The following is a 22,969-nucleotide window of genomic DNA, read 5'->3' as shown; positions in this document are numbered from 1 at the left end:
AGGTTGCAAAGTACACGTCTAAGACCACAGATTCTCTCAGAACGAGACAGGGCCTGGAGAATGTTCCGTGCTTCATATCTGAACTGCTGACCACAGATGACAACCAGCCACATCCAGATGTGGACACAGCTGCAGCCGCTGCAGCCGCTGTAACGCGGCGCAGGATGCGGCGCTCTGATAATGTGTCTGATAAGCACACAGTGCGCTTTGAGAAAGCCAGGCACTTGTTGTCTTTGCATGTGCACATTACCCAATGATCTGCAGGGAGAAACTGAAAGGTGAGCTGATGGTGAGGTACAGCACTGTGGAGTTTGACATGGTGATTAACCTGTTTGCTTCACAGAAAGGCCGTCGATGTGAGCGGCGTTTTAAATAAGGTCTGCCCAAGCTCTGAAACAACTCTCTCTTTTACAAATAATTCTTTTTGCTTTGGTTTTATAGATTTATTTCTGGTACATGGTGTTGCAAATTGTTGCTGCTATTTTTCTATAATGTAGTTGTAGCGCAATTGGCATGTGCTGTCTGTCTCTCTCTCTGTCTGTCTGTCTGTTTCCTCTCTCTCTCTCTCTCTCTCTCTTTCACCCCAACTGGTCGAGGCAGACGACCACCCACCTAGAGCCGGAGGATCTGTCCTAGGTTTCTGCCTTTTAACAGGCAGTTTTTCCTTGCCCTTGTCTCCAAGAGTTGCTCATGGTGGTACTGTTGGGTCTCTGTAAATAATGTTATAAAGAGTTCGGTCTAGACCTGCTCTGTTTGAAAAGTGTCCTGAGATAATTTCTGTTATGAATTGGCGCTATACAAATAAAATTGAAATTTGTCTCCCCAGTGTTGCCGTAGAGCCCTTGCTATAACAAAGTATACATTGTTGTTGCTGTAACTTGATGTGATGCTGCTGTTGCTGCTGTGTGATGTATTGATGAGTGTAATGCATTTGTTAGCCCACCCACCCAAAATCTCCACCAGTCGTCACTGGATGAGACACAGTACAAAAGATGCAAACGTAACAATAGTTATTTACTGGATCATTCAAGACTACATGACTGACTGATTTCGCTTCAAGAACTGTTTGAGTTTATAGGATCCAGTTTGTGTTCTTTAGGTAAGGAATTTTGTGAAGGAAGGGATTTTAATCCCCAGAGGATTTACAGAATTACAGCTAAATTACAACAAAAAGAAAACATTTGAGGGAATGATCAGTTTTACAGCAATGGTATGGGCCGGAATGTTCATCACTCTATTGTACTTTAATTAGTGCTCAGATTCTAAGGTTACTAAACAATTAGCCTGGCTCTCAGTCTCTGTTGGTTTCAAGGCTTCATTCAGCCCCTGTCACCATCCTTGAGCCACGTGAGCAAGTACAGGAGGGCATTTTCAGACTAGTAGTCAACTTAACCTTTAGTCAATGAGAAGAGTCTTAGTTGACGCACTTTTAGTATAGTCGCAGAACAACAAAACAAACTCTGTTTGGGAGCTGCGCCTTGTCACCAGGACTAAAGTAGCATTGTTGCAACACAGACCTTTTCTCTTGTAACACAGTGGGCCCTATCTTGCCGATCTGAAACGCAAGTATCAAACGCAAAACGCAAGTAGCTTTGTGGGCGGATCTCGGGCGCTGTTGCTATTATGCCAGCGGGATAAATGACTCTTGCGCCCAGCGTAAATCTAAAATGGGTTGGTCTGAAGTAGCTACATTAGTCATAGGTGTGATTTGGGCGTAACGTGCAATAAACCAATCAGAGCTTGTTCCATGGCGGATTATTATAACGGTGGATTTGCCAGGCGCACGCCAGGAGCGGTTCACAGCCGAGGAGACCGACGTTCTCGTCAGGGCCGTAAAAGACCGAGAAGTGACATTATTGACATGAAATAAATGTAACACAGCCATACAATAAATCAAAACAATGTAACGCAGCTTTGCAGGAAGAAGACCCTGGCCTCGGGAGCAGTGCGCAAGGGCCAGCTGAGGAGGGAGCAGCGCAAACACCAAGGTGCAGAGGATCCAGACCCACTACACGCCGGAGGACCCCCCTGTTCCTGCAGCAAACCGGGTTTGACATGCTGGAGCGGGAGCTGTCCGGGATGCGGCAAAGTATTAATGCCCGTCCTGACCGGGTGGCGATGTTGCTGCTGCCTCTCAGGCGCATCCCCTCAAGTCTGCGCCCTTAAAATAGCATCTGAATAAGCGCCACTGACTTTAGAGTAGCTTTTTCCTGGTCTGTGGCGGAATTGTTTTCTGAAACAGCAAAATAGCACCAGGGAACGTCTCCTCTTTTCGCTGAACCGCCCCCCCGGAGCGCAAGTTCATTCCCTAATTTAAGGACGTGCATTGGTGGAGGGAAAATTCCAATGTGCGTCGAGTGCAAAATAGGAATTATACAAGCGCCAGTGTACAAAGTCAATTGCGCTCAGTGCAAGATAGAGCCCTCTGTGTCTCTTACTGGTGCACTGTTGGAAGGACATTGAGCGAGGAGACCCAGCGGGGAATACTACCAGGGAGTGGATACAGAATGAGCAGGAGCTGGGCGAGCGCGCAACAGATCCCAGCTGGTTAACAATGGCTCCAACCAGGACTCTGACTCAGAGGACAATGAAGACATAGCAGGTTAATTAAATTAATCTCATAAACGTGTGATGACTAGTCGACTATTGGCTTTAACTAACAACTACTAGTCGACTTGGAAAATCTGTAGCCTGGGTCAGCTCTATTTATGTAGTTATGTAATATCCCAGACCCTATTAACCAAACTAGAAACAAGGTGATTCGATCAGAAAACAGGATTAGAGGGGCTGCAGTAATTACAATTCTGTTCACCCCAAAACATTATTCTTAATTAATTTTGCTGCTGATCTCAAAATTCAGGCATTGTCTTTACTGGTGGAGAAACCTGAAGAAAGCAAGACACGATCACATCCTTGACATTTTATAACAGGCTCTTGAGGTGGAGATAACTGACATTTCAAGAACTCCAGGTTTATGTGTATGTATAAGAACAGTAGTTTGGGAAGCAGTTAGAGACCACTATATGTACACTAGAGAGTCTTACGATGACACTCTAGCTTTAAATCTTTCCACTTGAAGTTGCACCTCTGAATTAGGGCTAAGTGCAATATCTAAATTGCGGAAGCTGTAATTTTTGGATAGAGGTAAAATGTTTAACAAAACAGCATTGTAAAAATGTACTGTAGTTCTGCAGAGATAACCTGGCCTACAAACATGTTTGTTGGGTAGAGAACCCCCAAAAATGTCCCATCATGATGATTTTAATCGTTTTTCAGTGAAAATTAAATCTGTGAATCATATCACAGTATCTGTCAATATAATGTTTTCACCATATCGTGCAGCCCTAGACTGAATCCCACTCGCCTACCAAGCATGTAGGAGAAACTACGGTGGCTGTAAACTCACAAAAAGCCCTATCTAGAGTCAATGTTTGATTTGCCATTCTGGGCTACGTTAGAAACATGGCGGTTCAACATGGTGGACTCTGTGAAGAGGACCCGCTCCCTCTGTAGATAACTGCTCATTCTAAGGTAGTAAACATAACCAGTCTTATTTTCAGGTGATTATACACTAATGAAAACATACCTAGGAATCTTATATTCCATTTCTGACAATAGATCCTCCTAAATGTTACATACTGGACCTTTAATTTCTTAAATGTACTGCAAATGAGCTATTGGTGTTCTTCAGTATGCATTTACTCCAAATACAATGGTTAGATGGTTGTGGACAATGAAGTTAAGGTTGGGGTATAAAGGTAAACTAGTTCATATAAAGTGTTGTTTGACAGTCTAAAGCCGGCAGGCGTGTGTTGTTCCAAACGGCCTTACTGGGAGGTAGAACAAAAAGCCTGCTATGAAAAAAAGAGGCAACAGTTGTTCATCACTGTGCACTCCCTCTGACAGTCTCTCCTTCAAGGTATTCACAGTGTTACACGAAGGAAATACTTAATTTAAAAAAAACAGCATGAGAAGTTCAAATCCTTTCTCACCTCACACACCTGGCCAATCTGTGTGTAAAGTTGGCAAACTCATAACATGGGAATAGAAACACAGTGGATTTTTACCTCTTTAAGTAATATATGTTTCTGTTTAAGCACTTTTTCAAGCATTTCCTACCTCAATATTCTGAGGAGCTACTGAACCGGTACTGAGCAAGTTACTGATGGCACAGAAAACATCAACAATAGCATATTTCCTTACTCTAAGTAGTCCAACAAAAAAATAGGCTATATGGATAAAAGGGACACAGTATCCAGTGGTACGAGTGAGGCTTTGTGTTATTTGTGCATCCCCAGGTGCATTTATGCAGAATCTACACTGGTGTTTATGCTCTCTGGCAGCTTCTATCCTGTAAATTCAGTGTTTTCTTATTTTCTTGAATCTCGGTGTCCTCAAAGCAGAAACTAAGCCACTGTCAACCTGTGGAGGTAAAAACAAACACACTGTGCAGAGAAAGTAACGGCAGCTGCTGATTCTGAGGACAGACAGGATGGTAATCAGATCCTGTTAAGCCTGTATGTGTAAGGTTTTTGTTTTCTTGTCAGTGTGTGTTTTGAGCAAGCCAGCAGCAGTTGAGCTCGTTGCAGGTTTGAATACTCTAATGCCGTTCATCCTGCTGTAAAATTAATTCCATGCAACTTTCAGATTTGATTACAGAAAATCAGTTATTTATTACACAAATTAACATGTATGTGCATGTTAGCTTTCATATGCATGCACATATTCTGGCCCCTTGTTCTGAGCAGTTCCACCATAGAGGTTTCTCTTCCAAACCTCTTTTTTAATTTTCCTTTTCTAGGAATTTTCTCATAACCCCTCCAATTTATCTGGTGACACGTCAGTGGTGCCCAACGTTTTTTCCTAAAGGAACCCTTTTCTATGATTTAGTAAACTGATAACCCCTGATTAATAGGGCTGTGTATTGGCAAGAATCTGGCGATATTTTAAGTATCACGATACACAGGTTACGATTCTATATATTACGATACTGAACAGTTGCATCTATGACAGTAACGTCCAACTTCACAGCCCTCAGTTTAACAACAAAAATAAATAGTGTTTTTGAGAATCGATACAATATCACAAAACAAAATATTTCTTACAACCCTAATGATTAAGTGACATATTTTATGGATATTAATATTATATTCAATGCATAACATGAGAGCAACTGATAAACTGTACAATGAACCCAAACAGTAAACACAATAACTGCAGGACGTTTGTGTAAAATGAGAGGCTGTTTTTAAGAGAGTGAAGGCTCTGTGAAAATAGCTTAAAGTTTAGATCTTAAATAATAACCTGAACTTTAAAAATAACAATTTAGTTTAGTTTTATTCACACAATTTAAAGAAATGCTGAGATATAGACCTGTTGTATATATGTTATTTTTTAGGTTTTCCTACCTAGGTTGGGAGCTACTTCTTTGGACTACTTAAAACTTCTGTAGCTCCATCGTGAGCACTATAACAGTTAGATTTCAGATGGAATCACTATTTCAGTCCCAGAGAACATTTTTCTGAAGAGCAAGTACTTTTACTTTACTTTAAATACATTTAGCTGATAATAAAAATAATACTTCTGCACTTTTTATTAAGTAGAATTTTGAATGGAGGGCTTTTACTTGTAATGGAGTATTTTTACATTGTTGTTTTGCTACTTGTACTTCTACTAGGTTTACTACGTTTTGACAATAAGCTACATCAATCCAGTTGATATAGTATGTGGAGTTAAACTGGACAGCCCCAATAACCTCTGAATAGTTTTACTTGTTGTTAAATTGCAATGTGAGCGGCAGCCAACGGGGGTGCATTATGTCGGCAGGATCATTTAAAAGGCAACCGGGACTACATTGTGTGTCTGCCCCATTCCTGATACCGTGGCGGCAGAAATTTAACAGCGGTGGCCTGCCGCTCCAAAATCAACACAGAGGAAACTCTGCAACCTGTGTATCACCACCCAGTTTAGCGATGTTTATAGGAAGACATTGGTACAGACACTTTCCCTTGACTTAAATGTGCTGTCTAAGAGTTACCAAGTTTTTGCTTCACAAAGACATAAAAAATGATTTCACTGATCCACTTTCTGGTGTGTCTGAGCAACACAGCTCTACAAAATCTGAATGACCAAAAGTGTACTAGTAAAAGTAAATAAAATGAAAAGTTTTGAAGATAAATTATGTTTTAATGTCCTCCCTGCTTCAGACTTGTCCTAAGCAGGGAGGACATTGAAGGACATTGAAGGACTTTAATCAAGAAATTAATTCAGTCCAATTCCATTGTCCGCAGGGACAACCTTGAGTGACTTAAATGACCCAAGCCCATTATGAGAAGAGAAACAGAGGAGGTAGCAGATACATGTAGACCTTTCAAATTTAGGAAGAATTGGATGTTAGATTTGCTTATAATCCCCTTCTTACTATTAACGATGAAACAAACACCAAAATTAGCATATAAATGGCAGATTGATGATGTTTGATGGTAAAATCCCTGGATTTTGTTTGTATCTCCAGAACTAACATAATGCTCTTTATTAAATCTGACAGTGGGGTGTTTCAAATCCACTAAAAGCAGAATGTTGTATAGCTCATCAGATACTGCAGATCAGTCAATATGCCCCATTGTCTCTCAGCATGGTGTTAGTAGAACACTGACAACCACTCTACTTCATGGCTTGTAAATGGCCCCTGTCACATGAAATATAAATCTGATTCGGTGCCCGTGTGCACTCTGAGCTAGGATCCTCACAGGGCTTTCGTGTGTGCATGTACATGGAAAAGACCCTGGAAAAGTATCAGTAGATTCAGAAAAAACATTCGACATGGCTAGTAACAGCAGCACCACCAAGAGAAAATTGGTTCCAATTCAACTGCACCTCTTCCTCTCTGCACTCCACAGGCTCCCCAATAATAGCAATGTGATGAGTCTTACAATTGGGGATAAAGGCATGCACTTTCACAATTTCTCCTTGAAGCTATTTATGGTGAGTGATTCACCTACTTCACTGCCTTCAAAGGTGGTGAAGTATTCATGTCACAAATGACAGCCACTGGTATCTGAAGTACTCCTTTCTCCACTTTAAATTCCAATTTAAAAGTTTGCTTTTAATCATGTCCTTAGTGTTCCTCAACAAAAAAAACACAGGGTCTCTGGGAGAATTTAGTTATGTTAAAGGTTTATCCTATGGACATCACCGGTTGTAATTATTTCAACTTTGGTTCTGAGAAATCATGTTTTTCTCTTTGTCTGAGTTTGCATGTCTAAATACGACAATATCTATCCCATGAGCAAATTCGTAAACTTCTGTGACCAAATAAAGGATGGGAACTAATAAGATTTTATTGATACCAAAACCATTATTGATTCTGCTTATTGGTCTAGTTCTTTCCTGATCAATTTTCTGATCAACACAGGTTTTCAGCATCAACACAACGGTTTTATTGTATCTGAGTCTGAACACTGAAGAAAAAAATATAGTATTTTGCGTTTCTTCATGAAATGAGGCCACCACCATGACTCTTGTTGCCAGTTTCCAGCAGCATCTACATTGTTTCTCAATGCGCAACTGTCAGAAAAACGTGCTTGCATTGATGAAAGGAACTGATAACCTTGGTGGCAGTCTCAGGTTATGAGACTGCTTTATTTATCTTCAGCACTGTATGTAAAGTGTGTTTTTGTGAGCAGCATAAAGCGAACTACAACTTGCTATACAACATATAGTGGTAAAATGATAAATAAAACTACCTTCAACCATGAAAAGTGACCCTGTTGCCATGAGCGTAATTCTCATCGTCAGCTCACTGCTGGCAGTTGATTGGACGTCTCTTACCAAAATCTCCTTGGGAGTCGTAGGTGACTTCTCTTCCTCAGTTTTATCAACACATGCTTGTACCTTTGATGTTTGATCAAAAACCAGATGTAACACAGACAGCTGTTCATCTTCTGTACTGATGATTTAACTATTTTCCTGCTCATCTAAGCCTTGGGCGTGCTCTAAAAGAACCACAGTTCTAGGCAGGCACTTTCAAAAAATACTTGAGGTGATAGGATGAACCATCTATCTATTAAAAAGCAAACTTCGACTAATCAGATAAACCATATAACCTAGTTAAACTCTTATCGAAGACAGTTGAAAGACAAGAGAAAACATCTTTCCCATGGAGAAAAGCCTTCAGTGCCGTTGTTTGCTCTTCTTTCAATGAAGAAATACTCTCCAGTTCTAATAAAACTGATCCTAGCAACATCTATCTCTTCATCAGCCACCATTGTTGTTTTCGAGCAACCAGTCACTTCTCGCACACGTTGTCACACAAACCTAACATTAAACCACACGCGTAGCTCACACCGTAGCTGCCAGTAGTTCCTCAAAGGACACTGAGGACACAAGCATAGCTTGAGTCCAGCTGCCTTGCAGATTAGGTCTTATTTATTGTCACTTAACATTATCTATTTCGAAAATATGTGGATCTCACTTCTGGAAACTTAGGGGCCAAAAAAAAACCTCCTCCCACTTTACTATTCTATAACACCGGTAGAGTCCTGTCCTGCCCACTTTCACACCTAAGCACACCAGTGGAACAGGTGCAGAACAGAAAGTTCTCCATTTACATGGAGTCTTAAGATACATTTTTTAACAACAGACTATGGTTATAAAAGACTGAGCTTTGTTGCTGCTGGTATAGAACAGTACCTGTCCATTGAGAGCTGGGCGACTAGGGTGACGTCAGTGCTGTCAGAGCTGGGTTCATACTCATAGTGAAGGAAGTAGAGGTGAGTTCGGTGGACGGTGAAACGCTCTCGACGAAACTCGTAGCAAGGATCATCTTCGTCTAGTTCTGACAGAGTCTTCTGGAGCTGCAGGCAGAGAGGAGAGGAACACCAACAGTAAGCTATTTTATGTACCAGGAGGTTAAAGATGATGCTGCAGACTTTGATTGTTGCATCAGAGTCTGTAGCGTCCACAGACGTTCTGTCTGGAAAACATCCTTCTGCACCAAGATCAAAACAGGGCTAAACCAAACAGATTGTAAATCACTTCACATATGCAAAAGTGTACCAAACTGCATTTATACAGTGCTTTTATCCAAAGCACTTTATAATTTGCCTCTCAATCACCCATTCACATAGAGACTCACACACAGATGGCAGTGAGCTACCATGCAAAGCCTAACCATCAGGAGCAATTTGGGGTTCAGTGTCTTGCTCAAAGGCAGGGTAATTATCATATATTATCATATATCATATCTATGTGAAGCTGGATTCATTAAATCATTGTTTGCTCACATTCATAGTGTTTTAAACCTTCAATCTTTACACTGCAGAAGCTGCAACAAAGCAAGAAAAGTTTGTATGTGACATGACATTAATTTACATTTTGAGTAACTACTTAGAAAAGTGAGGAAATAATCATGGTTTGGATTAATAGCCACTACTCTGATGGCAGAAATGGACTCCAGTGTTAACTGATCCATCCAACCCAAACTTCTCACTACAAGGTTTTTAGGGTGTATAATAATGTCAGCTTTCCAGAGGTCGAAAAAGTACACACTCATTTACTCAAGTAGAAATACAGATACAGATAGAGATACTAAAAAAACTGATTCAGCTTCTTTACTCAAGTAAAAGTGAAATTCTAAAAGTAAAAAGTACTCGTCATGTTACGCTTGTCATGTGTGATATGCACCGGTGTTGATGTTGGGAAGGCACGCACTGATGCAAAATAATAATAATTGATAATGCATTTGTAGCGCCCCTAATGCTTACCCAAAGGAAGTAATAGTAGAGCAACTAACATCTACCTAGGTCCGAGGTGCGGTGCCTTTAATAACTCAGGACGAGTTAGTTTGGGGATTGAACAGTTGACAGTATTTATTGCCTCAGGCAATCCAACAATATGATCAGCAATTCACATGAATGAAAATAAAAATACAAAATCATATAGAGCTCTCTCAGTTGTACAAATAATAAAAGAAAACAAATAGTCCTTTAAGGAGTCAGGTATTGAGTTCAGAGTTCAAGGTTCAGTTCCTGATCCTTGTACGTGTGTGCACTGATTATACTACTACTACCCGGGTAGAGTTAATCGTGTGTAAGCAGTCTTATCTGTTCCTGAATGTGCAAACTAATAATAATAATAATAATACATTAAATTATTAGAGGCGCCTCTCTGGGCACTCGAGGACACCGTACAACACAAAAAAAAAAAAAAAACAGCAAGAAATAAGAAACAGATAAGAAAGATAATGTAGATGGTTAAGTGGGGTAGGCAGTTCTGAATAGGTGAGTTTTAATCTTGATTTGAGAGTGTGAGAGAGTCCAGGTTCCTAGGTCCGTTGGTGAGTTCCAGAGTTGGGGGCAGAGCGACTGAAAGCCCTGCTCCCCATGGTGACGAGGCGGGCGGGAGGGACAGAGAGGTGGACAGAGGAGGCAGATCTGAGGGAACGGGAAGGGTTGGCATGTGAGGAGTTCGGACAGATAAGGAGGGGAAGGTTTGGATGGCCTTGAACGTAAACGGGGATTTTAAGTCAATGCGGAGTTTTACCGGAGCCAGTGGAGTTGCTGTAGAACAGGGGTGATTGGTGGATAGGGTTCTGTGATTATTCGGCTGCGAGTTCTGAACCAGTTGAGTTTATGGAGGTATTTGTGAGGTAGACCGAAGAGAAGGGAGTTGCAGTAGTCGATGCGGGAGGTGACAAGGCTGTGTACAAGGATGGCAGTGGAGTGGGGAGAAAGGGAGGGGCGGAGTCGATTAATATTGCGTAGGTGGAAATATGCAGACCGGGTGATGTTATTGATATGCGATTGGAAAGATAATGTGCTGTCGAGGATGATGTCCTCTGTAGTTGGTCGTGCGGCAGGCCTCACCGCGTCCCCGACCTTCCACAGTCACTCTGGGCTGGGCTCGCCATCATTGGATCCACAAGATTCTTTCTGATAGCTCAAAAAACCAACCGGAGTTTCAACACTAATAACTTGACAGAAGCTGTCGTTCTCGGGTTCACAGTTGCAACTCAGCAATTGTTCACAGCACGTTTTCAGGATGTTTCAGGAAGAAGCGATCTCTGGCAACTGACGAAAAGGCTGCACGTAACATTCTCTACCAATCCTGATAGAACGTTATATGGTGCTCTAGTGGGCTGCGCAGCCTTGTGGTATACATCTGTAGCCATCTTGGGCCAATAAAATCTTGACCGGACCAGTTCGAGAGTTCTGTCCAGACCCATATGCCCCATATCATCATGGAGACATGTGAGAATGGAGGCTCTTAGGGGCTCAGGAACCACAAATTGGTAAGTTCTGTCATCTTCTGATCTGCGGGTTCTGTAGAGAAGACCATTTTTCTACTCAAACCGTTTCCATTCTTTGAGCATTACCTTTAGCTCCAAGGAGTAGGGATTGAGGATGGGTTTTCCTTCATCTCCAGCCTCCAACAAGATGACAACTTGTCCAATGACTGGGTCAGACCTCTGATGTTGTTGGAGTTCTGTCTCACTGTAGGAGGGTATAGTAGGACAACCCAGTGCTTCTTCATCCCCATAGACATCAGGTATCGCATCAGTGTTAAGAGCAGGGGATTCTTCTATGTGATTGAAGGTAGATTGTTGTCGGCTTCACCTAAGAGATGGCGGTGGCACAAGACATTTACTGTGTCAGCTGGTATGTCTTGTTGATCAGGAGACGAAGGCAAATGGTGGGAAGCAAACTGTTTGATTCGCTCTCTTTCTTCAAGAGAAACAGGGTCAACGGCCAGAGTGTCATGGGGCTGTCTGAAAAGGCCATCTGTGTCTTGGTTGCTTTTTCCAGCACGATACTTGATGTTAAAGTCAAAGGTGGAAAGAGCAGTTAACCAGCAATAGCTGGGAGCATCAAGCTTAGCTGACTTTAGTACAAAGGTCAATGGGTTGTTGTCTGTTACAACCGTGAATGTGTTTCCATAGAGGTAATCTTGAAATTTTTCTGCAATGGACCATTTCAGAGCTAGAAATTCTAGCTTGTGTGCTGGATACTGCTTTTCACTGGTCGAAAGCCCTCTGCTGGCATAGGCGATTACTCGCATTTCACCATCCTGTTCTTGGTACAGGACAGCCCCTAAACCAGAGGTGCTTGCATCTGTGTGGAGAATGTACAGTAATTTTAGATTAGCAAATCCATGTATTGGAGAGGAAGTGAGCTTTTCTATGATGGCCTCAAAAGCTTCCTGGCAAGCAGGTGTCCATCGGTCAGCAAAGGTTTCCTTGGGGTAGAAATATCCTCCAAGGCATAGTGTTCCTTTTTTACCCTTCTTGTAAGGTGGGTCACCTCCAGTAAGGCCATTCAAGGGTTTTACTATTTTGGAATAGTCCTTTACAAATCGTGCGGAGGGCACTGACCTTATCAGGGTCAGTCTCTACCCCTTTGCTGGAAACAATGTGGCCTAAGTAGCGCACTGAACTTTGGAAGAAGCGGCACTTTGTTGTAGAGAGTTTCAAGCCATACTTGTCATGGCTCTGCTCCTCTCCTGCTCCCTTTGCTCCTCCTCCTTCCCTGTGTGTGTCTGAGGGTGCGGTCTCCAATCACCTCACCTGTGCTTTGCCTCACCAGCTCTCTATCACCTCGTTAGTCTCAGCCCTCCACCAGTTCTCCAGTCCACCCGTGCAGTTCGGGTCCCAGAGTCAGCTCTCCAGTGTTTCCGTGTCTCCGGTCTGCCTGCTGATTCTCCGGCCCGCTCCTGCTGAGGCCGCCCCTCATCTCCCCCAGTGCGTGTGTGAAATAAAGCCCCATCTAAACTGTCCATCTTGTCTGTGTCTGCTCCTAGGTCCAACCTAAACACTACATGTCACAATACTCCCTCAATTGCTGGAGGACGTGTAGAAACCTGGTTCCATGTTCTTCTAATGTGCTTGAAAACACAATGACATCATCCAAGAACACTAGTACTTCCTTCAGATTAAGACTGCCCATACATCGCTCCATCAATCGTTGAAAGGTACTGGGCGCTTTGGTGATGCCTTGGGGCATGCGATTAAAATCCCAAGGGGCACACAAAGGCAGTTTTAGACTTATCACGTTCCTCCATCTCAATCGGTAGTAACCAGACTATAATACTGCAACTACACCTCTTGATAACATGAGTTTTCAGTAGCCCTATATTTCATATGGGTTACACATTACAACTAAAATAACAATCCTGTTTTTAGTGGAAAATTAAAAGAACTGATATTTGTGTAAAAATGTAGCGGTAAAAGTAACAAATTCAAATGAAAAATAAATAAATAAAGTACAGATACCTGAAAACTTAAGCACAGTAACAAAGTATTTGTATTTGTACTTCCCATCTCTATAGTCTTCGCTTCTGACACACGAATCGTGACTCAGATTACCACTAGAGGTCTTTGTCAGTAAAAACCTGCACCTTACTTTAGTACATTTGAATGGATAACAACTGGTAATATGGTTAATAGGGTTAGGGTGGTCATTCTGGAGCAGCATGGGTTAAAGGGGAACTTTGGCAGATTTTTACCCTAGTCTTGATCACTAGAGGTCACCGAGTACTGCCGATAGGAAAACAATTTCTTCTTCTGCGTTTATCTGCAACAAGTGAAACAAGCGGGACTGCTCTCTCGCTAAAGTCCCGTGGGATTAAACGCAGAATAAGAAATTGTTGTGGAAAGTATGCAAATCGGAGAGTAGTGTGTGAAGACATGGAAATTTTTTAGGAGGAAATAAACTTTTTTTTTCGTCGTGAAGGCATTATCTCCGTGATCAATAATTCTGGGCTTTCGGTGAAGCGAGCGGTGGAAAAACAGGTAGGCGACACTACTGTTTTGTACAGTTTCTGCACAACGTATGAGTTGAAAAGGCATGTTGTTGTCACGTAAGGGCCCTGATCATGTTGCACAGACATTTTAATTGCATTTTGTGTCTGTTAAGAGGAGCAAAAGGCACTCTTTAGGATATGCCCCCAAGAAGTGTATTATAACTAACTGGGAGCTCTGGCCATTAGCTGCAGGATCTCGAGTTTGCTAGAACCAATTCTGGTCGTTCTTTTTCCTATCGACAGTACTCGGTGACCTATAGTGATCTAGACTAGGGTAAAAATCTGCCGAAGTTCCCCTTAAAGTTTTTGATGCAGACCCGGGTCTCTAATCCTACAAAAGTAAATTTAGCAGCAAGCGGTTACAATTTAATGCAAATAAAATGCAGTTTTACAATTAATTCACCCTGATTATCTCTTGTCAACTGTATGATGAGATGTCACACACAAACAGTGATAGAGGATTGGCTGAGCACAAAGCTAGAGCCTTCTGCACACTGTGTACACATACTGTAGAACTGATGTGTTAATAGATCAACACATCAATTGAAGTATGAATGGACGTCAGCAATCTGTCCACAGGTCTATATAACTTGATTTCAGTGAAGATGAGCTCCACACACTGGAATCACTGAAGCGCAGTCATTTTGCCTTGGGGAACAGCAGAAAGACTTGGCTGAAGGGCTGTCAGCAGAGGACGTGGTGTGTGGCGTCACTCTGCTTCCAACAGTGTGATTAGTGGAGTTGCAGTGAGTGACTGGGCCGCAGTGGCACTGTGGCCCTGTGGCCCAGAAGGAGCCCGGATCTGCAATGTACTGCTGGAGCCAATCCCTCAGTGACTTCATTAGTCTAATCATCACTTTAATGGGATTTAAATCGCTGCTCAAACTCTGAAAAATTGAGTGAGCAAACTATTTCCTGAGTTAAGGACACATTAGTATTGAGCGTTGGCAAAAAAAGGCTGGGGCACACCATGATGGAAAATTATAATGTGATTAACTGACCACAGAGCTGACACTTAAATAATTCTAAAGCTCCACAGTGGCTGGTCCTGTAAAAAAAAACTCCTGACCATGGTGACCTTGAGCAGGTTAGAAGCATCAACTGCTCAATGATAGAACAGTAACATAGAGTCTATACAGTATGCTGGATCTCTGTCTCTAGAGATTCTGTGTCTTTTGCAGTCTTGACATGGTAAGTTGTACACAAGGCCATTCAAGACATTCATGGATTGGCTCTCAGTTGTACAAAGGACTGTGTCTTCCCTAACCCCAAATTTACACCAGACTCAAGATGTCAGTGGTGTGTATGTGCTAACTGTCCCCAGAACCAGCTGTTCCTTTAGCAGCACAGCTCCTGAGGAGTTGAAAAAACAGTAGCCAGACAAACTGTCCTCACCAGGTTCTGATACAGAAATTCCATGGACAAAAAAGGTTTTCAAGAAGGCTCAATGAGGGCTATATAGGAAGAGTGCTGTGTGAACCTATCATGAAGCCACCAACTAGTTTGTGGAGTACCATTTTGAAGCCTTAAGTTTGGCATTTTGGTTGTTGCCACGACAGTTTGTCAGAGCCAGCGGAGGTGACATACTGTGAGTTGAGCTGCTCTAATTGGTTGCACAGTTTCGTTTTATCCGTAGCAGGAAACAATGGCAGCTTGCCTGGTCACACGTCCTTATTTACAGATAAACAGCACACTAAAATATGTGAAAAGATCTGAGGAGAGAAATAGTCAACGCAGTAACATAATCTTGATCCATATTTGATCAGCACTGCCTAGTTTGACAGTTTGATCTGAGTTTACATTCGTAGATTAAATCTTGATTTTGTGATGAAGCAGTCTTTTGCAACATAATTTCCAATTATCGATTTATCACCCAGCTCGAGCTGTACCTAATTTTTAGAGCCAATGTTGGCATGCTAAAATACTAATTTAAAACTAGGTTTATGCTTGATACAGGGGTAAAAGCAGCAGCTACGGCGTAGGTTTTGATTTGTAGTTCAGAGCTGGGTTTCAACTACAACTACAACTTCTCGCCTCTGATTGGCTTCGTTCTTGTAAATACCATTAGGAGCACTAGGAGGATCCAGAGGAACCTGATTTTTTCACAGATTATCTGTCTCATTTAATACTGCCAGGATATAGGGAGAATTTCAGCATATATGACAAAAAGTTACCTACTGCAGCTTTAAGCAATCACTGTAGCTAATAGTTCCCATGTCACAACAGTAAGTAGGACACCCATGGAGAGTATGCTCCTCTAGGTGTGCAGCAGAAAAAAAGTGTAAAAAAATGCATGTAATGATGTGCGGTCCGTAGTATATCTGTTAAATGAGACAGATAAGTGATGGTCATATAAAACGCTACACAAACACTTCAACAAACACTGGCTGAGTGGATTACCCATAAGCATCTGCTTTTAGCCACTGAGCTCTTCTGAGTAAATACATAAGAAAATACCAGTGTCAAGTGTGGACAGGGACAAGGTTTACAGAAAGGGTGATGTGTGATTGTAAATCCTCATGTAGTCTACAATCAGTGAAGTTTAAGAGCCAGTTTCTGTCTGTAATTTGAGCAGCAGTTGTCAAACAAAAGAAACAAAGATGTGACAATGGCAGCACCTGTACTGTAAAGATACACTGCAATCACAGGTAGAGTGAAAGGTGACACAACAGAGTGGTACCTGCTGAGGCCGAGCAGAGTGAGAGGCTGTTTTTGTCAAAAACAGTCTCCGGATCCAACCACATTTATCACCAGACAGTGGCAGTAAAAGACAATTACGTTGTTTGGGCGACAAAGCAATTTGCTGCTGATTTGGAATCTCCGAGTGGATGGTCAACTGTGGGATAAAGCCTGCAAGAGATCAGGTATCCTGTTGAATGTTAAAAGCAGGTTTTGTTTAGTTTAACCATGTTCTTGGTCTCTTACAGGCAGAGTTTGATTGACGGAGTGGATCAGCAGGGTCCAGAGTTCACCTCATTAACTCCTCCCTCCAACATGTTCGTCCCACCTGGATGGAAATTAAGCATCATACTCCATCAGACAGACTCTGGTTAGGACTTTGTTGGAGTGTCTCAGTGTGGAGTTTACATAAGCTCCAGTACCCATAGTTAAATAGTAATGTTGTATTTTACAGTTTACTTCCTTAGAAACTCTGCCATAAAGAGAATGAGAATTCAATATACCATAAACCAAGGGTGATCTGGACAAATGTAATTTAAAGTAGGCTGCACAAGACATGATTGACAGCTCTCTCCTCAGAAAACGAAGGCACCTTCTACACCTGATTGGACAAACAATCCACAGACACAGCAAAATCTTTATTTTGATAAATGAGGTTTACAGAAATATGCAGATTCATGCTTCATTTCTATCTGAGGCCTAAACAGATATGGAGGCTGGAAAGATTCTGTGAGGCTATGAGTGATTCCCACAATTTTCTGACAGCTTTAGATTCCAGAGATTTACCTGATTCAGAATGTTATATAATGTACCTTTTTTTAATCATTAGGGGTATAAAAACCTTTGCCATGATACGACACAATTGACAAGTAAGGGCACATTTCAGTATTTGGCTATGCAAAATCGGCTATGGTACAATGTAATACAGTTTATTTCAGTAAAAGTATTCTTAAGAAATGCTTATAATGGATATGATAAAAATATCTATGACTGCTTTCTAGGGAGCTGTGCTTGGGCTGAAATTCCACTTTGGGGCCAATCATTTGCCTTGACTGATCAGCCTCATCGTTTGTATCTTCAGGGAAGATCTACATTGTTTCTGAAGTTTGATATTCTGGCATCTTATCAGGGTCCTATTAAGTAACATTACCAAAACTTGACAAAATTTAGAGAGTATCAGTTTCTTAGAACTTCAGTTTTCTTAAATTCTTCTCTTTTACAGAAGTCCAAAGTTTAGTACTTTCAGTTGCATGATGTAGGATCACTGGATCATCACCCTCTCAATGTGCAGAACTAGAATGAAGCAACTTTACCAACAGTTCTTAAATACAGAAATAGGAATCAGACCTTAAAAGCTCTTGAGTGTCGACAAAACTCTGTCAATAAAGTACTGAAATGTGTCACGTATTGAACACTGGCTTCAGTTGCTTAGTCGGATTCCTAGGGTTGTTAAGTTATTCTTTGATAGGAAACCAAAAAAAAGTGGACAAACATTTTTTTTTATCTTTCTCTGGAACATTAACAAGTGTTGCTACAGAAACAAAAACAATAACAAAAAAAGAATTCTTATACCCAGTCAATGGGAAAAGTGGAGGGAGCCAGGAGCCAAAAGGAAGGAAGGAAAGTTTTCTGACTTGATACTGCTGACTTGCGCTGCTGCTTCAAAGACATCTTGGTAAAGTGCATCAGGAAAACATATAAAGAGAACTGGATACAGTGTTGGAGGTGGCGCTTCAGTGGCGCATGAAGCCAAAAAAGCCAAGAAAAGAAAGAGTTTCGGTTAACTTCTCGTTTAGCCCTCCGTTAACTTCAATGGGAATAAAATTATTTAATCGTGGATGCTTTTACCAGCATAGTCAGGCCATCTCAGGCCCTAGACTCACAAGCTTCTGAACTCTATCACTCGATTACTCGATCAATAGCGACTGAGGACTTTCTTACAGTTTTTGTTGATAAAACTAGGTGGAGTTTTTAAAAACCTACACTACAAACAATGTCATACAATAAAACGTTGCTCGGGATATCCATTTTCATCCATGCTACAATGTGATTGGCTATATCTCCAGTTAGTTTCACTACTGCGGAGAATGGGGGCCAAGAGACGTTTCAGGTAAGGCGTGTCCGATCTCCCTGCCATTCAAGCAACTACATTCCCAGACAACAGCTGACTAAGCTCTAGTTTACCACCAACCTTCATATCATCAGCACTAAACAGACACACATACAGAAGCAGTTCCACCTACGTTCTCACTGTTGTGGTCTGCCTCGCTGGGACAGCCGAACAGCTCTCTTCGCAGCAGGTTGCCATCGTACTCCAGAAAGGTTAGATAGAGATTCCGGAAAAACTCCACGTGCTTATTCTTCACTCGTAGCTTCTTTGGAGAATTCCAGTGAATCACCTGGGCAGAAGAACCACAGAGAGGGTACTGTTGTCAGATAAATCTATTGTAATGCACAGACCAGTAAACCAGCTGCATTCCACTAAATCATAAACTACATCATAAACCCTTAAGTCTAAAAGTATCTATCTACATAAAAGAAGGACATCCAAGGTTATAAAGTTTTCTACAACCACTTGCAGTAAGAAGTTAACCATGAAGGATATTCAAGTTTAATGACACACATTTAATGATGTCAATTACAGCATACTTGCTTCAGTGATGCACACACTACACTACACTTTATTTACTAAGACATTACTATTTTTCTGGACACTTTTTTGTATTTCAGGTACTTCAAACTGTTCAACTAGATTTGTATATATCTTCATTAGTTTTTAAATATTCTTTTTTAAAATATTTAATAATTTATTAATAATGATAATAATAATAATACACAATAACATATTGTGTAATAAAATAATTTATAGTAATTAGCAATTTATATATATACTTCAACCTTATTCAGTGGACCAAGAAGAAGCATCTCTTTTTCACCCCAACTGGTCGAGGCAGACGACCACCCACCTAGAGCCGGAGGATCTGTCCTAGGTTTCTGCCTTTTAACAGGCAGTTTTTCCTTGCCCTTGTCGCCAAGTGCTTGCTCATGGTGGTACTGTTGGGTCTCTGTAATTAATGTTTTAAAGAGTTCGGTCTAGACCTGCTCTATTTGAAAAGTGTCCTGAGATAACTTCTGTTATGAATTGGCGCTATACAAATAAAATTGAATTGAATTGAATTGAATTTTGCAGGAACTTCCTGATCGCATTCACACTGTTACACATTCATATCTGGAAGCTGCCCAGTACAACCACAATTTTGGGCTTGGGGTTCAGGGCTTTGCTGAAGGGCACCTCAGTGGTGGTGATGAGGGTGGGGCAAGTCCTTCTTCCTAACTTTCACCACCCAGATTTATTCTGCTGTTCCGGGGAGTGAAGCAGTCCTTCCGGTCACAAGCTTGTATCTCTTCTTCTATGCCCATTCTGTGCACAGATTGTCTATACCTACTCAAATTTTAACTTCAACTACTTCCACATACCTTTGGCAGCATCCTTACGAAGTATGATACTTTCAGTTTCAGCAGTTTCAGTTTTATGCTTCAAGTACAGTGAGGAATTCCAGTATTCAAGTCTAGGAGCTTTGCAGGGTTCCCACTCTTTTCAAGAAATTATTTTCCAGGACATTTCCTTGACAAAACAGTCAAGCACTAGGTCTAGTTTTTACAAATTTAACCCCAGTTTCATTCGCCCCTTTATAATGATGCAGACTTTGTGATGTTAATTACAGGTAGGTGGTCAGCGTTTTAGGGACACCCGGCAAATTGTCAATTGTTTACTACATTAATTTGAACATGTATATAGCCCAAATTAATATATGTATACATGTATATATGGGACATGGAATGGCGCCTGTTACAACGGCAGCCTGTTATGGCAGCTCCTGTAATTGTTGTAGTTTTAGTGTGTTTTTAGCCTGTGTTTTTCTCTATTTTTAACTGTTTTCTTACTTTCTTACTTTGTTACTACTTTTTTCACATCGCCGAAATGCTTTTTCTGTGTTTTTGAGCACTTTTTATTTTTTGTTTGCATTGGTCTCCATGGCGACGGGGAGTTGCATTGTTTACACCCACGACCTACAGAATGGAGGATGAAGAAGAAGAGGAGGTTTAAACTCTACATCCCTGCAGTCATCACAGGAAACGTAAGGTCGCTGGCAAATAAAGTGGACAAACTGGAAGCCCTCACCAGGACACAGAGGGAGTACAGGGAGTGTAGTATCATGTGTTTCATGGAAACGTGGCAACACAAGCAGATACCGGACTCCAACATTACCATTCCCGGCTTCCAGACGGTTCGAGCCAACGGACACCGCCGCGACAGGCAAGAAGAAAGGAGGGGGACTGGCCACACTCATAAACAACAGGTGGTGTAACCCCGGGCACGTCTGTGTGAAAGAGTGTCTGCAGCCCGGACATCGAGCTTGTCGCCATCGGACTTCGTCCATATTATCTGCCACGGGAACTTTCCAGTGTTATCGCCATCACTGTCTACATTCCTCTGTCTGGGAAAGACGTCATCCACACTGTGACTGCAGGACTACAAACGAAACACCCGGAGGCCTTCATCATAATCACAGGGTACTTCAACCACGTTTCTCTCTCATCCACACTCCCTTCCACCAGTTTGTTACATGCACCACCAGAGACAATAAGACCTTGGACCTGCTGTACGCAAATGTTAAAGATGCGTACAGCTCAACTGCCCTGCCACCACTGGGCAGGTCAGACCACAACCTAGTCCGGCTCTCACCATCATACAAGCCTGTGGTTCAGAAGCAACCAGTCACAGTGAGGACAGTGAGGAAATGGTCTCCTGAGGCCATAGAAACACTGCGTGGAGCGCTGGAGGCCACTGACTGGGATGCTCTGTATGTTGTGGTGTTGGGGTGTCTGGAGGGCAGAGAGGAGGCTGAGTACAGGGACCTGGTCGATCACTTTGTGAAGTGGTGTGGGGAGAACCACCTGCAGCTGAACGTGGCAAAGACAAAGGAGATGGTGGTGGACTTCAGGAGGAACAAGCCCCTGCCCTCTCCTGTCAGCATCGGTGGGACAGATGTGGATATGGTGTCGGGGTATAAGTACTTGGGTGTCACACTGGACAACAAACTGGACTGGTCCACTAACTCAGGCCATCTACAAGAAGGGCCTGAGCCGGCTTGCGGGCATCAAGGCAAAGGACGCCAACAGACTTAACAAACTCATTAACAAGGCCGAGTCTGTTGTTGGCTCTAAGCTTGTCACCCTGGAGGAGGTGGTGACTTTCTAATAATAATTGACTCTTAATCAGCTGCTATAACATTATAATTTCCCTTCGGGGATAAATAAAGTATTTATATCTATTTATCTATCTATATGACCATCTGCAGCATTTTCATTGGGCTTCTCTGAGAATGTTGCTCACGGCTCTGGAAAAAGACTTGACGCTGATAAGGATAATGCTGTATCCCTAGGTTTATGTAGGCGATCTGAGTCAGGAGCTAAAATACAATGAAACATTTCCAGGACAACATAAATTACTTCCAGGATATTTGGTCATTTTAATTAATTTCTAGGTGTTTCCATGACTGGAAAACTACTCTCTAAATTTTTAGATTTTCCAGGATACGTGGGAACTAAAGTTTGGATGTGTATTTGAAACATTACTTTCAAATGTATCAGCTTTTCAGCGAAAACAAAAAAAACGCAAAAAATAGCAGCACGTGGGTGTTTGACAGACCACTCAACAACAGGTTCAGCCTGAGAGAGCTTCCAAAGATAAACAAAAATTAACTGCAGGGCTCCGGAGTGCAACCAATAAAAGTGCGACTAATAATTTTTCTAGGTCACACTGGTGCACCTGATGCTGCAAGCGCATCATCTCTCTTAGTTCTCCTGTGACCGAACTCACACACTCATGGTAGGATCATATCGTGTTCTAAACCAATAAGAGACCGAGCTCGGGCGGGTCTTTGCCTCTAATTGGCTGTGGTCCTGTTCAAGTTGCGTGTGTTTAAAAATTGCCGAGTCCCGGTCCTTCGGCGACAGCATCAGACTCGGAACCAGAGGAGGGGACAACCGAGTCTGGGATAGAGCCCGGCTCCAACAACGTTTCGTATCAAACTTTTATTTGGAAATGTTTTATTTTGCTTAGTGTTTTAGTTTGAAATGTTCAATTTCAGCTCAGTGAAGCAATTTAAACACTTTATTTTTCTTTTTATATATAATTGTGCTTCAAATAAAGACAAGCATTTCTCTACACCTTATTCTTGTTTAAAAATCATTCACATTATATGAAAGTTATGGAGAGCTATAAAAAGGTGACCTTATGGCGTGAAAAATTTGGGTGCACCTAAAAAAAAAAAGTTAGGCGCACCAGTGCACCCAATGCAAAAAGTTAGTCTGGAGCCCTGAACTGCTCACCTGCTTTTCTAATCAGCTTCCACCAAATGAGATAAAACTAGAGGTCTAGCTTGTGTTTATCGTCCTCTGGGGCAATAATTTTTGTTTGCATTACATG

At 41.8% G+C, this 22,969-nt stretch overlaps 1 protein-coding gene across 2 annotated transcripts in view; it reads right to left on the bottom strand.

Moving 5' to 3' along the window:
• Positions 1–22,969, bottom strand: part of large1 (LARGE xylosyl- and glucuronyltransferase 1) — a 157,707-nt gene that overhangs the window by 8,703 nt on the left and 126,035 nt on the right. For both annotated transcript variants that reach the window (XM_051392030.1, XM_051392029.1), the window contains 2 exons: positions 18,720–18,875; positions 8,692–8,855 (listed from right to left, as the gene is read on the bottom strand). In XM_051392030.1, the coding sequence (XP_051247990.1) occupies positions 8,692–8,855; positions 18,720–18,875 (320 nt within the window). The remainder of the gene's footprint in view (positions 1–8,691; positions 8,856–18,719; positions 18,876–22,969) is intronic.

This window comes from Dicentrarchus labrax, unplaced genomic scaffold, assembly GCF_905237075.1.
Source record: "Dicentrarchus labrax unplaced genomic scaffold, dlabrax2021, whole genome shotgun sequence".
NCBI lineage: Eukaryota > Metazoa > Chordata > Actinopteri > Moronidae > Dicentrarchus > Dicentrarchus labrax.
The sequence above is the reverse complement of the archived record's forward strand: the minus strand, read 5'-3'. Positions and strand labels throughout refer to the sequence as shown.